The following is a 14,443-nucleotide window of genomic DNA, read 5'->3' as shown; positions in this document are numbered from 1 at the left end:
ATTAGGAAAAAATCAGGGAATTATTACCCTTCATTTTCTGAAAGAAATGTCTAGATGTGCTATTGGGCTATTTTCATTCAAAAGCTATTAGCATGGTTCTGTATGTATATATATATATATATATATATATATATATATATAGGAGAGGAAAAATTTAATAAAAATGGGTGTATGAAAAAGTAAAAAAGAAAAAAGAAATCAAACAGGCTTTCATTGTAGGGCAAATTATCAAGATTTGGAAGGGGAAAAATTTTTTTTAAATTGCGGAAGGGGAGAAAAGAAATTTACAATGTTTTTTTCAAAAAAATAATAATACACATATACAAAAATTAATAAATAAATATACCAATACATTGTAGTGTCTTTATGCTTTTAGAGTTCAATATTAGTCCTTGGAAAAACTTCTTAAGAGGATTAGGATGCATGTGTTTAAGTGTAGTGTTTAGTTTGAAAAGGTTGGGTGAGTGTGTGTCAAAACAGGAAATGGGGTAGAAGTTATCCAACACAATTATGTCGGACAAACAAGCCTTCCTTTATGCAGATTTTTTTCCCCTTCCAAATCTTGATAATTTGCCTTGCAATGAAAGCCTGTTTGATTTCTTTTTTCTTTTTTAATTTTTCATACACCCATTTTTATTAAAATTTACTTTCAATTTAGCATTCTGCCTAATTATTTTTTCCTCTCCTATCATTTCTCCACATGCGGTTAACACAACCCCACCATTTACTGACTTATATATATACATATTTATAAATATGGTGGCCAGCCTGATTATTGCTCCTACAAAAAGCTCTGAGAATATTGCAGATCAGTTAAGTATGAAATAAATAGTATTTTCTAACTGAGATAATATATTAATTATATGTATCAAAATATCATATTGACAAAATTCTCAGAGGTAAGAATAGGCTTGCTGAGGCCCACCAGCCCTACCTAAAAAAAAAAAGCAAGAGTTACAGAAACATCAGTAACAATTCAAAACTAACATGATATGAGAGATTCCTTGGTGGGGGGGGGGGCAACTTAGAGAGTTGAGAACAGTGGAGAAAAGATATCAATGGCCTCTGCTCCATTTGGAGTGAAATGGCTTAAGTAATTTAGTATGATATATAATGAAGATTTAACATCACCACTGGTGTAAGGGGGACATTGACAGAGTTTGTCCTGTTAGCATTTAGGTGAGGGTTAGAATTTGGCAATATCTCCATCCCTTCTTACCAGTTACACTGTAGCTGGAAAATGTCATAGGCACTGATTTTCCTCCTTTGACTGAAGCATTAACCATTTTGTCATTATATTTCTAATGAAATACATTACCTGTATGTTTCCATTAATTTTGAAAATAATCTGTAAATTGAAGAGACCTTAGTGCAATGATTAGCTTCTTATTCAATTAGTTTTTGGAATAAAGCATAACAAAAACCTCACCAGAAAATCCAATGCAGGGCAGTGGCTTGTGTACCTTAGTGACCCTGAGAGCTATGCCAGAAGTGTGTAAGCTTTTAGTATGGCCTCCTATGCTGAACAGATCAAAGGGTAAAGGCCAGACTAATATGGACCACCTATTCCCAGAGAAAAACTTGGTTTTCATAGGGTCAACACCCCCACCTAGAAAAAAGTAAAGTTACAGAAGCATCGATGACAATTTGAAACTAACAGGATCTGAGAAAAGAATGCCTTCTTTGAGGAAAACATATGACATGGTGCAGCAAATCCGAAAGGCAAAGCTAAAACAAGCAGGGATCTAACTGAAGAGAAGCAGAAAAGATCACTCAGATTTGAGAACAAAGATGAAAATTCATTGATAGTCTATATTGCAGAGGGTGTGAAGGGCTTCTGTAAGTAACAAATAAAAACTATCAGACATAAAATTATAATGAAAGGGCTCACATTTTCAGTATGAGCAGTTTAAAATGAGATATTGAGTATAACCAGAAGTTGCCTCAGGCAGGTTGGTATTAGAAAAGATTTTAAAAATAGTGATGGTTGGGTGTGTCAAAACCAATAGTTCAAATAAGTTTCCTCTTTCAACACGCCGTTTTGTTGTTTGTCAGTATAATGCACATTTTATATAACATTTTTAAGAGACATAAGCCTTCTAAATGGTTGACTTGGCATTGAACAAAGAGAGAAACACTGTTGTTATGTGGCATATGTTGCTATGTGACACTCATACACATGGGTGTGTACATTCAAATACTTACTTACACACCCCCACACATGTTGCTCCATTGTGACTAGAGCCATATGACTGAAACTTATAAAAGAATAAAAGAAAACAAAAGACTTTATTTACATATATTTGCATTCTTTTATTCTTTTACTTGTTTCAGTCATTTGACTGCAGCCATGCTGGAGTACTGCCCTTAGTGAAACAAATCAACCCCAGAACTTATTATTTGTAAGTATTTATTCTATCAACCTCAGGACTTATTCTTTGTAGTACTTATTTTATTGGTTGCTTTTGCTAAACCGCTAATTTACAGGGATGTAACCACACCAACATTAGTTGTCAAGCGATGGTGGAGGGACAAACACAGACACACAAATACATATATATATATACATCATCATCATCATCATCATCGTTTAACGTCCGTTCTCCATGGTAGCATGGGTTGGACAGGTCGACCGGGGATCTGGGAAGCCAGAAAGCTGCCCCAGGCTCCGGTCTTATCTGGCAATGTTTCTACAGCTGGATGCCCTTCCTAACGCCAACCACTCCGTGAGTGTAGTGGGTGCTTTTTACGTGCCACCTGCACTGGAGCCAGGCGAGGCTGGCACCGGCCACGGTTGGATTGGTGCATTTTACGTGCCACCTGCACGGAAGCCAGTCGAGGCGGCACTGGCTTCGGCCACGATTCGGATAGTGCTTTTTACGTATCTCCAGTCCAGGGGTCCTGGCATCTGCCAGGTGCCAGTCATAGGATTGGTTCAATTTCGATTCCGATTTCGATTTCGATTTCACTTGCCCCAACAGGTCTTCGCAAGCAAAGGTGGGTAGGCATAGGTGCCTGTCGTTGGATGAGGTTCGATATCGACTTTCCTTGCCTCAACAGGTCTTTGTGTGTCCAAGGGAGGAAAGGCATGCATAAGTGGGCTGGACTCCCTTGTCCTACCTGGTCTTTTCATGCACAGCATATTTCCAAAGGTCTCAGTCGCAGGTCATTTCCTCAGTGAGACCTAAAGTTCGAAGGTCGTGCTTCACCACCTCGTCCCAAGTTTTCCTGGGTCTACCTCTTCCACGGGTTCCCTCCACTGCTAGGGATTGACACTTTTTCACACACCAATCTTCATCCATTCTCGCCACATGACCATACCAGCGCAATCGTCTCTCTTGCACACCACAACTGATGCTCCTTAAGTCCAACATTACTCTCAGGGTACTAACGCTCTGTCAAGCATGCACACTGACATTACACATCCATCAGAGCATACTGGCTTCATTTCTCGCGAGCTTATGCATGTCCTCAGCAGTCACGGCCCATGTTTCACTGCCATGTAGCATGGCTGTTCGTACACATGCATCATACAGTCTGCCTTTTGCTCTGAGCGAGAGGCCTTTAGTCACCAGCAGAGGTAAGAGCTCCCTAAACTTTGCCCAGGCTATTCTTACTCTAGCCGTTACACTTTCAGCACACCCACCCCCACTACTGACTTGGTCACCAAGATAACGGAAGCTATCAACTACTTCTAGTTTTTTCCCCTGGAAAGTGACGGAAGTTGTTTTCTGCAGATTTTCAGAGGTTAATGCTCCCGAGCATCTGCCACATACAAAAACTATCTTCCCAGTTAGCCTTCCTTTGACATTGCTGCACCTCTTATGTGTCCATAGCTTACACTGGGTACATCTTATAGAGTTTCTACCTACACCTTTTCTACAGATCGAGGAGGGCCATCTTCCTGAAGACATTTGTGGATTGTCTACCTTCCTACTTATTAGTACTTTGGTTTTAGCTAGGTTGACTCTAAGGCCCCTCGATTCTAGACCCTCTTTCCACATCTGGAACTTCTCCTCCAGTTCTGATAGTGACTCAGCAATTAGAGCAAGGTCGTCAGCATATAGGAGCTCCCAGGGGCAACCTGTCTTGAATTCCTCCGTAATTGCCTGGAGGACTATGATAAATAGGAGGGGGCTGAGTACTGAACCCTGGTGGACCCCAACCTCTACTTTGAATTCTTCTGTGTACATGTTGCCAACCCTAACCTTACTTACGGCATCCCTGTACCATTCATCTATCCCTAGTTTCCTCATTGACCACCAGATAAGGGATCGGGGGACCCTGTCAAAGGCTTTCTCCATGTCAACGGAAGCCAGGTACAGGGGCTTATCTTTGGCTAGGTATTTCTCCTGCAGCTGTCTCACCAGAAATATGGCATCAGTGGTGCTTTTCCCTGGCATGAAACCAAACAGCATCTCATCCAAGCTGACTCTCTCCCTAATCAGTTGGGCTATGACCCTCTCTGTAACCTTCATTACTTGATCCAACAGCTTGATACCTCTGTAATTATTTGTATCTAGGGCGTCTCCTTTACCTTTGTAGCAGTTGACTAGTATGCTGCTACACCAGTCATTGGGTATGACTCCTTCGTGTATCACCTGGTTAACTATACGGGTGACTAGGTTATAGCCGACACTGCCAGATATTTTGAGCATCTCTGCAGTAATTTCTGATGGGCCTGGGGCTTTCCCTGTCTTCATGCTTCTAATTGCTTTAACTATCAGAGAATTGTCAACTTGGATGGCTGGTCCCTCTTGCAGACTCTCTTTATCCCATTCATTATAAATTCGTTCAGTTTCCATCTACCAAATCCACTCAAAAGGCTTTTGTTGGCCTGAGGCTATAACAGAAGACACTTGCCCAAAGAGCCACTTAGTGGGACTGAACCCAGAACCATGTGGTTGGGAAGCAAGCTTCTTACCACACAGCCATATATGTATGTATGTATATCTATATGTATGCATGTATGCGTGTATGTAGGTATACATAGATACATGTGTACACACTTGTTAATAAAAGTTAGCTTGCCTTTCTAAAACCCACAGATTCATACTAACAAAAATCAACATTTATTCAACTAGAATTTAAATTAAAACTTACACTTTACCTTGTGGTTGATAAGAGTGTAATACAAAATTACAGATAGTACAGGAGTAGTTTTACATCAATCTCTCATCAATTACATTGGCAGAATCATTTGTGATTTAAATAACTGTTTTAATAAATTCTGATTTTCCTCCACACGAAACCTTAGAATTTAGAAAGGTAACATATATTCCATTAATAAAAGCTAGTAGTATCCAGGAAAATTCCATGGTAAATATGAAATATTTAAGGTTGTTGTAAGTTTATATAGAACCATAAAAATTAGTGTTTCATTTGAAACCATATACTCTGCGTTATTTTCATTTAAAAAAAACCTTTCAGTTCTGGATAAGGCTGTGATTGAGGGAACATGACTTACCCATTCTCTCAAAAGTTCAAACATTTATTCATAAATCTAAGAGCTTCACAATGATTACAGAAAATATTCATGGCACCAATGTTGTAACTTTCAACTATATGTTTACAGTTATTTTTATGTTCTTTCTCATTTTCATTTTCTATTCTATTTTGAACACATTTTCTTATCTATTGTAAATACTTACTCTACACTCTTTGATTCATATTTTCCCTTCTACATGCTGCTGCCCCTTGATTGTTCTCTTTATATCATTGCCTATGCCATCTCATTCATTCTCTTGTTAGTTTACATCATCTGTCATTCATATTTTATAAACAAATATCAACTTCCAAGTGAGCAGCCGATGAATAGTTGCACTTACATGTGTGCGTTAAGTGACAGATGATATAAAAAATTTAGTTTAATAAAGAAAAACACTTTCACTATCCCATCACCACTGTCACGTTCACTACCCTCATCATCATCATCACCACCACCACCACCACCATCATCTCTATCATTTTCAGTGACAAAACTCAGTCAACTAAATTATTCCCATTTCATTTCAGTTCAGTTCAGCTGTTTGTTTATATCTACTTTTGTTGCTGTCAATGAATCTATCTAATCTAACAATATAAGGTCTGATTAAAAAATTATAAAAAAATTAATAATATCCTCAGCTATTTTGCTTAGTTATTTCACTTTCATAAAAAAATCTATCTTTCTATCTATGATAAGTTTATTATTATAGCTAATATAAGACTTCTTTCCACCACCCACCCATTGATGTCTTTGTCAATGTGGATAGGTAAATAAGTAGACTGACAGATAGAAGATATAGAAAATTGAATATCTGAATATTATTTTCTTGTCAATCACAATGATATATGCTGTTTAGAATTTCCCTCTGCTAAACACTTTATCTCTCTCACTCTCTAACTTCAACAAACTTTTTAACTATGTCATTCTCTTCTTTATGTCCTTATTATGTCCTTCTCTGTGTCTCTTTCTCTTCATCTCTCACTTCCACTAACTACATGATAGCATAATGCATCAGCTGACATAACATCACTTCTCACTTTATCTACCTCTCACTCTCAATATAACCACCCTCCATTCTCTTTCTCCACATTTCTTTAACCTCATCACCAGAACATCACTTCTCTGCTAAACATTCTATTTCTAACTCACTCTATATCTCTCCTTTCAACTAACTTTTTAATCACGTAATAACTATTACATTTCCCCTACCACACATTGTTAACACTTCGCTCTCCCTCTTTTTCTTTTGCTTTTCATCCCTCCCTTCATCTAACCATATGACAGTGTAATGCATTCAGCCTTAGTGTAGATTATTTATCCACTGTTCAGATGTTGATTTTCTTTTCTTTCAATTTGTTATTAATGTGTATATGCCTTTGTGTGTATGCAAATATGCATCAATACTGATGTTTTGCTTGTCACTTTTGGGGAAGCAGTACTGATGTTGACATTTCTTGTTGACATTGCAACCAGCTATTCTATGCTTTTGAAGACCTGTGGAATTAAAAATCCCTTACTTGAAGAAAACAAGTAAAGGCTGGCAATCAGAAAAGCATCCAGTTGTGAAATCTTTCCTAAAACAGGTTCCTGTCCAACATATGCTAGCATGGAAAAACAGACCTATAATGAATGTGTGTATGTATGTGTGTGTATGTGTGTGTGTGTTAGGAGTTGTATCTACTAAATAAATATATATATGATCACACAAGTACACAAATGTATACATCTATAAATATGTTGATATTACTATGCTAACAATTTGAAGGTGAAAGTTTACACCTCAACACATTTTTCTGTCCTCTCTCTCTCACAAGAGTTTTTGTGATCAAACTTCTGTGATTTGCTGCACATGTCTAAAAATTGTCTACAATGAAACACAAAACAAGGCTAGTTGATTTATATCACAAAACATTTACCTATTATGTTTATATGATGGCTACTATGAAACACCTAATCAAAATTAATATCTCTATTCTTGCAGGCCGCAATTATTGTCTTTGGATTTGCTTCATAACGATCTATGTGATCTGAGACAAGTAGTTAAAGCATGCAGTTATTTACCCAAACTTCAGAGTTTGGTTCTTGTTGGCAACCCACTTTCAGTAAGGTTCTTTTCAATATCTTTCTAATTTCTTACTTGACAACAGTTTTGAACTGGAACTTCACCAATTTTTATTTAATTAAACTAACATCAGTATATCATCAAATATCATCATTGTCATCATCATCGTCATTGTCATCATCATTATTATAGTAAGGCGGCAAGCTGGCAGAATTGTTAGCACACTGGATGAGATGCTTTGCAGCATTTTGCCCATTGCTATGTTCTGAGTTCAAATTCCACTGAGGTGGACTTTGCCTTTCATCCTTTTAGGGTCAATAAATTAAGTACTAGTGAAACACTGGGGTCAATGCAATCAACTAGTCCCCTCCCCACAAATTTCAAGCCTTGTGCCTTTAGTAGAAAGAATTATAATTATTATTATAGTAAGGTGGCAAGCTGGCAGAATTATTAGTAGAAAAGATTATTATAATTATTATGATTATTTTTATTATTACTAGTATTTTCATTAGCATCTTCTTTCAATTATGTTTCCATTTCTTGCCGAGTGTCTTTCTGATACCTAATTGCACAGAAATGTACTGTATACATTGGTAGGCCATTAAAATAAACACACCTGATTGTTCATTTACAAAGTCATGTGATCGAGAAAAAGAGGAAGACAGAGAGAAAAGGGGAAAAATAAAAATAAAACAATATAAAGGAGGAAAAAAGGAAAGAAAATTCAGTGACAATGCTTTTCTCAATATGTGTAATGTACCACTTAAGACAATATTTTGTACTTTCTGCATGGATGGTAAGCCAAGGATCATTCTTAAATAATTTCCAGTTCAATTTTTGATTATTCCAACTCCTACAATCACTAGTATTGTAACCGTCTTGAGACGCCACATCTTTTTGATTTTGATGAGCAAATCTTTATATTTTCTGAGCTTATCAAATTTTTTTACTTAGATATTATGGTCACAAGGTATGTTCATGTCAATCAATAAACAGACTCTATTGTTTTGGTCTTTCACAATATCTGGTTAATTTGCTTTGATGGTCCTGTCTGTACATTCTGGGAAGTCCCAAAGAATAGTTACATTTTTTCCCTCATGATGATGCTTGTACCATTTGTCAGCAGTTTTCATTTTATAATGCAAATACATTATCCAGTGAAATTATTGACCAATCCTGTCGTGTCTTGATTTGTACTCTACAGGTGCTAAAACCTTACATCCAGAGATTAGGTGGTCCACTGTTTTTATCCCATCATTGCTGTATCAGCACCTTGGGTCTACACCATTTTTCATCACATTGGCTTGATAGTTCTGAATCAATATGCACTGATCTTGGGCAGCCAAGATAAAGCCTTCACTCTCTGTCTTTAGCCCAGAGCTCCGTAGCCACTGTTGGGTGTGTTTCTGGTCTACATCAGCTTGTTTGCTACAGGCCACATATCATCATCATCATTATCATCATGATTATTATTAACTTGTTTATACATATATATGTATATATATACATACAAACACACACACACACACACACACACACACACACATATATATATATTATATAAAGGGTATTATTATACATAAATGCCACACACTAAGAGGGACTTCTAAAGTCAAAACTACCAAAATAAATAAACACATCATACTGAGTGCGAAGGAATGTAATTCTGAGAGCAAGCCACTTAAAAACAGTGGCTTGCTTCGAGAGTTACATTCCCTCGCACTTGGTACGATGTGTTCATTTATTTTGGTAGTTTTGACTTTAAAAGTCCCTCCTAGCATGTGGCATTTCTGTTTAGTAATGCCCTCTATGTAATATAAATAAATATATTTAAGAGAAAAAATTGGTGGACTTTTCTCTTATGAGGTTTTTCACGTTAACTACTTGATAAATTCTTATAAAGATTTTATCCTATTTTTAAATTATATATATATGTTATTGAATACTCAGGGAATGAATCATGTAATCAACTTCATTGCCTTACACTGTTCTGCTATAAGAAGCAATGAATTCAGAGCTGAGTGCTTGACTCCAGATCTTAGCTAATGAAGTTGAATACATACCTCTTGCTTACTTGTCATTCAGTAATTTATATTACACCCTGTACTCACCTGTTTTAGCATACACATAATGAATTCTAACAACTATTTATCAGTAGCAATTATGCCTCTGTAATATCATTAAATGCATACATACATACACACACATCTTTTTTCTTTTACTGTTTACTTATTTCAGTCATTAGACTGTGGCCATGCTACTGCACCACCTTGAAGAATTTTTGTCAAATGAATTGATCTCTGCACTTCTTTTCTTGTTTTTTTTTAAGCCTGTTTCTTATTTGATCAGTTTCTTTTGCCAGACCACTAAGTTACAGGGATGTAAACACACCAACACCAGTTGGCTAGCGGTGGTGGGGGACAATCACAGACACAAAGACACACACATGTAAATATATATGTTTGTGTGTGTGTGTGTGTGTGTGTGTGTATGTATACAGAAGATATGAAGAGTTTAGGTCAAGGTAACCCAAACTAATAGACATGTGTCCTGAGTGCTCCAATAGGTAATTCACCAAAGAAAATATATATGTATACATACGTACATATATGTATGTATATATAAATATATGGCCATCAGTGATGTGGAGGTACTTGAGAGAAGTGGTAGTAGAAGTGTAGAATCAATGATTCTGCAAAGTCATTTGAGGTGGGGTGAGCATCTAGTAAGAATAAATTATGAAAGACTTCCCAAACACCTTTTGTATGGTGAGCTGGAAGATGGTAGGAGACCAGCACATAAACCCAAAATGAGGTTCAAGGACTGCCTCAGAATTGCTCTGACACAGACAGGAGTTTCAGTTGTTGATTGGGGGAGGGAGGCATATGACTGAGATGGATGGAACAAGAGAGTGGAGCACTTGCTCTTCCGTTGATTCCAACTTTGAAATGGTTGATTGATTTCTTCGCACCTTTGTTTTCAACCACAAATCCTAATAACAACAAAAACAACAAATTTAAAAATTAAAAAAAAACAAGAAATACTAAATAAAGAAGGAATTGCTACTCTGTATATTTTTATACAGAGAATGGAGCAAGCAAGATGGAGCACAGTGGTTTTTTTGAGATTTGAAAGAGAGAAAATGAAGCATGGAAAGATTAAGAGAAGGCTTAGCAGGAATGAACTTGTGGAAAATGAGTTAGTGTTGCTTTTTGTGAGTGTCATTGATGGAGGAGATGCTTGAGTTGTGTGGGCCTGGTCAGCCATCAGAGAACTCACAGGAGTCGACCCATGGTAAATTGTAATATGGCTATTGTTCACAACAGAACATGTGCAACCTGCGGAAAGGTGTGCCTTTCAGTTGGAGGATTGAAAAGGCATGTCAAAAGAGTTTATACTATGGCACCTGTTCCTTCTGCCAGCCAGCACAGCTGTACATTATGCAATAGAGTGTTCAAATCTTTGGCCAGCCTCAAGAGTTATACAAGGGCCTCACATTGCATCAATAATGACTCATTTCAGTGATTCTTTCTGGCAATGGCTTTGCCTGTATATGAGGAAACATATGTATGTATGAATGTATGTATTCTTTTACTTGTTTCAGTCATTTGGTTGTGGCCATACTGGAGCACCACCTTTAGTTGAACAAATTGACCCCAGGACTTAAATAATGTAAATAATGTACATAATTCCTCATCTCTTAAATATAGAACTGTAATAACTTAACTTAGATAGGTTTCGGCCAGCACAGGCCCAAGCCATGTCTAACTTAATAGCACCACGATGGACTTCTTTCAGTTTCTGTCTATCAAATCTACTCACAAGGCTTTGGTCAGCTTAAGGCTATAGAAGAAGACATTTGCCCAAGGTTCTACTCAGTGGGACTGAACCTAAAACCATGTGGTTGGGAAGCAAACTCCTTACCACACAGCCATACCTACATCTCTCTCTCTCTCTCTCTCTCTCTCTCTCTCTCTCTCTCTTCTCTCTCTCACACTGTATAATACACACACACATGCACACACAAACTCTCTCTCTCTCTACCTCCCTATTGGATACTGGTGCAAGATAGACACTCCCTCTTCTCCTTCCCTCTCTCTCTCTTTCAGTTACCTCCTCTCTTGCTTTTTTCTTTTTTTATTGGACACCAGTTAAACATTTGCAATAGATTTGAACTTATGAATTCTAAGCTAGTAGTCAAGTAGTACTACACTTTAAATGTTTGTCTATTTTATAACTACACCCATATCTTACTGTTGTTTATCTTGGTAACTGCAAGTAGGTTTTAGAGTACACTGAGCTCACCATACCCTACTCTATTCTAGTTGTTTATATTATAGAAAAAGAGGTTTAGTAGGAGAGAGGATCTTTGTGTCTGTTGTGTCTTTCTATGGAGATTTGGAGATACATTGACTGCTGAGATTTGTACAGCCTAGAATACATTCTAACATTAGTAATTGATGTGTAGGTAAGTAGCCGTAAACTATATTGGTTATATCTCTGTGGGATTATAGTGTTAAATGTTTTGTCCAGAAATAATCCTTTCTACTATAAGCACAAAGCTTGAAATTTTGTGGGACAGGGCTAGTCAATACATTGACCCCAGTGCCCAAAGGGTATTCTATTTTATCAGCCCCAAAAGTTTGAAAGACAAAGTTGATCTCGGTGGAATTTGAACTCAGAAGAAATATTGCTTAGCATTTTGTCCTGCATAATGACAACTCTGCAAGCTTGCCCCACCTTTGTCTAGAATTAATGAAATTTTCAAATAGAATGAAATGTACTCACATCTCAAAGTGTTGTGAATTCTAAATTTCTGTAATTTTTTAAAGCTTGTTACAGGATATCGTGGCTTTGTCATTGCCAGTTTACCCCTCCTGGTGGTTTTGGATTATATTACAATCAGAGCTGATGAAAGATTTCATTTTAAGGATCTCCAAATGTACAAAGGTGAGTTTTTGTATGCTTTCCACAAATTTCAATTTTAAAATAATTTCATGATACCATGATGTGTTTTAAATCAGTGTTTCTCAAACATTTTGAATTTTTGATACACTAGAAATAAAAAATATATATATATTGGTGTACATCACATTGAAAATTTAAAATGACTGGTACACCTACCTTGGTGGATTAAAATATCATTAATACACTTTCCATGGTAGGTTATAAATTACTTGTACACTTCCCATGAAAACTTAAAAACTATTGATTCACTTCCTTCACTTCCCATGGAAAGGTAAAAATTACTAATGCACTTTGCAGAGAAAGTTTTTTAAAAATCTAGGTTTTTAACCTTTTTACTGTGGAAATCAGATTTATCCGCTTATTGTTTTATTACCCTTAAATGTGAAAAGTAGGTTATATATCAATATATTTTTTGATACTTTTTTTTTTAGTTTTAGTTTCATTACTAGAATAACAATGATATTTAACTTCACCATTAGCAGGTTAAAGTAAAAAATTTCGAAAAATGAAAATAGCTAGAAATCTATTGCTTATTTTATTTTATTAATTATACTTAAATATAACAAGATTATGAATAACATGTTAACAAACCATTACTATAGATTTTCTTGAGTCTTATATTATATATTTTATGAAGGCGCATGGCTTAGTGGTCAGGGTATTCAGCTCACAATCATAAGGGCATGATTTCAATTCCTGGCAATGCATTGTGTACTTAAGCAAGATGCTTTATTTCACATTGCTCCAGCCTACTCACCTGGCAAAAATGAGTAGTACCTGTATTTCAAGGGCCAGCCTTGTTACATTCCGTGTCATGCTGAATCTCCCTGAGAACCAAATTAAGGGTACATTGTGTCTGTGGAGTGCTCAGCCACATGCATGTTAATTTCACAAGCAAGCTGTTCTATTGATCAGATAAACTGACAGAATGCTAGTTATATTTTATATTTAAAATTCAACTACACACTTAGACGCTCTTTGCAGCACATCAGTATACCATCTGAGACTCACTGGTATAGATAAATTTTTTTTCCCTATATGATGGTATTTTGATAACACTTTAGTTCTTGTATCTATTACTTGTTTTAGTCATTGGACTGCAGCCATGTCAGGGCATTGTTTTGAATGTTTTTAGTTAAAGTACTCAACTCCAGTATTTATTTTCTAAGCTTGTTACTCTATTGTTCTCTTATGTTATGTGTTATCTTTAATTATTTTATCTTTATATTTGTTTATTTCCCTGTTAATATCATTATTGTGAATCTTGTTTTGTGTATTATTACTATTAGAATTTAAGCTTGGTCTGAAGAATTTTAATTTCAATTTTAAATTTTGCCTATATCCTGATGAAGGGTTTTGCTTTTTCAAGTTCATAATGCAGTTTAAATGCATAAATATGGATTTAAGTAATAAACCGAAATATGCATAGGCAACATGAATTAACTATTATAATAAAATATATTGATTATTCTGTGTATACATTCTCCATTTTCTTCCTTTGTATTACATATATATATATATATATATATATATATATATATATATACACACATACACAACAGGCTTCTTTCAGTTTCTGTCTAACAAATCCACTCACAAGGCTTTGGCCAGCCTGAGGCTATAGTAAAAGACACTTACCCAAGGTGCCACATAGTAGGACTGAACCTGGAGCCATGTGGTTGAGAAGCAAGCTTCTTACCACACAGCCATGCCTGTGCCTATAGGGATATTTTTAGTAATATTTTTTCTTTTGTAGATCATATAGAAAATGTAGCAGTGATAATTATGAACGTTCCTTCCATCAGTGGAATCCCAATGCCTCAAGAAATGAAGGTGAGTTTGCTTGCTTAGCACAAATAAACTGGCACTCTGTCGGTTACAACAATGCAGGTTCTAGTTGCTCTAATCAACAGAACAGCCAGCTT

General features: G+C 36.2%; 1 protein-coding gene across 10 annotated transcripts in view; it reads left to right on the top strand.

Annotated features, from left to right (window-relative positions):
• LOC115217291 (leucine-rich repeat-containing protein 43-like) overlaps positions 1–14,443 on the top strand; it is a 79,711-nt gene that overhangs the window by 44,736 nt on the left and 20,532 nt on the right. For all 10 annotated transcript variants that reach the window (XM_036502695.1, XM_036502701.1, XM_036502697.1 and 7 more), the window contains 3 exons: positions 7,470–7,590; positions 12,383–12,500; positions 14,275–14,351. In XM_036502695.1, coding sequence (XP_036358588.1) covers positions 7,470–7,590; positions 12,383–12,500; positions 14,275–14,351 — 316 coding nt within the window. The remainder of the gene's footprint in view (positions 1–7,469; positions 7,591–12,382; positions 12,501–14,274; positions 14,352–14,443) is intronic.

Source organism: Octopus sinensis, linkage group LG1 (assembly GCF_006345805.1).
Source record: "Octopus sinensis linkage group LG1, ASM634580v1, whole genome shotgun sequence".
In the NCBI taxonomy this organism is placed as follows: Eukaryota; Metazoa; Mollusca; class Cephalopoda; order Octopoda; family Octopodidae; genus Octopus; species Octopus sinensis.
This window is presented reverse-complemented; position numbering and strand designations above follow the sequence as displayed.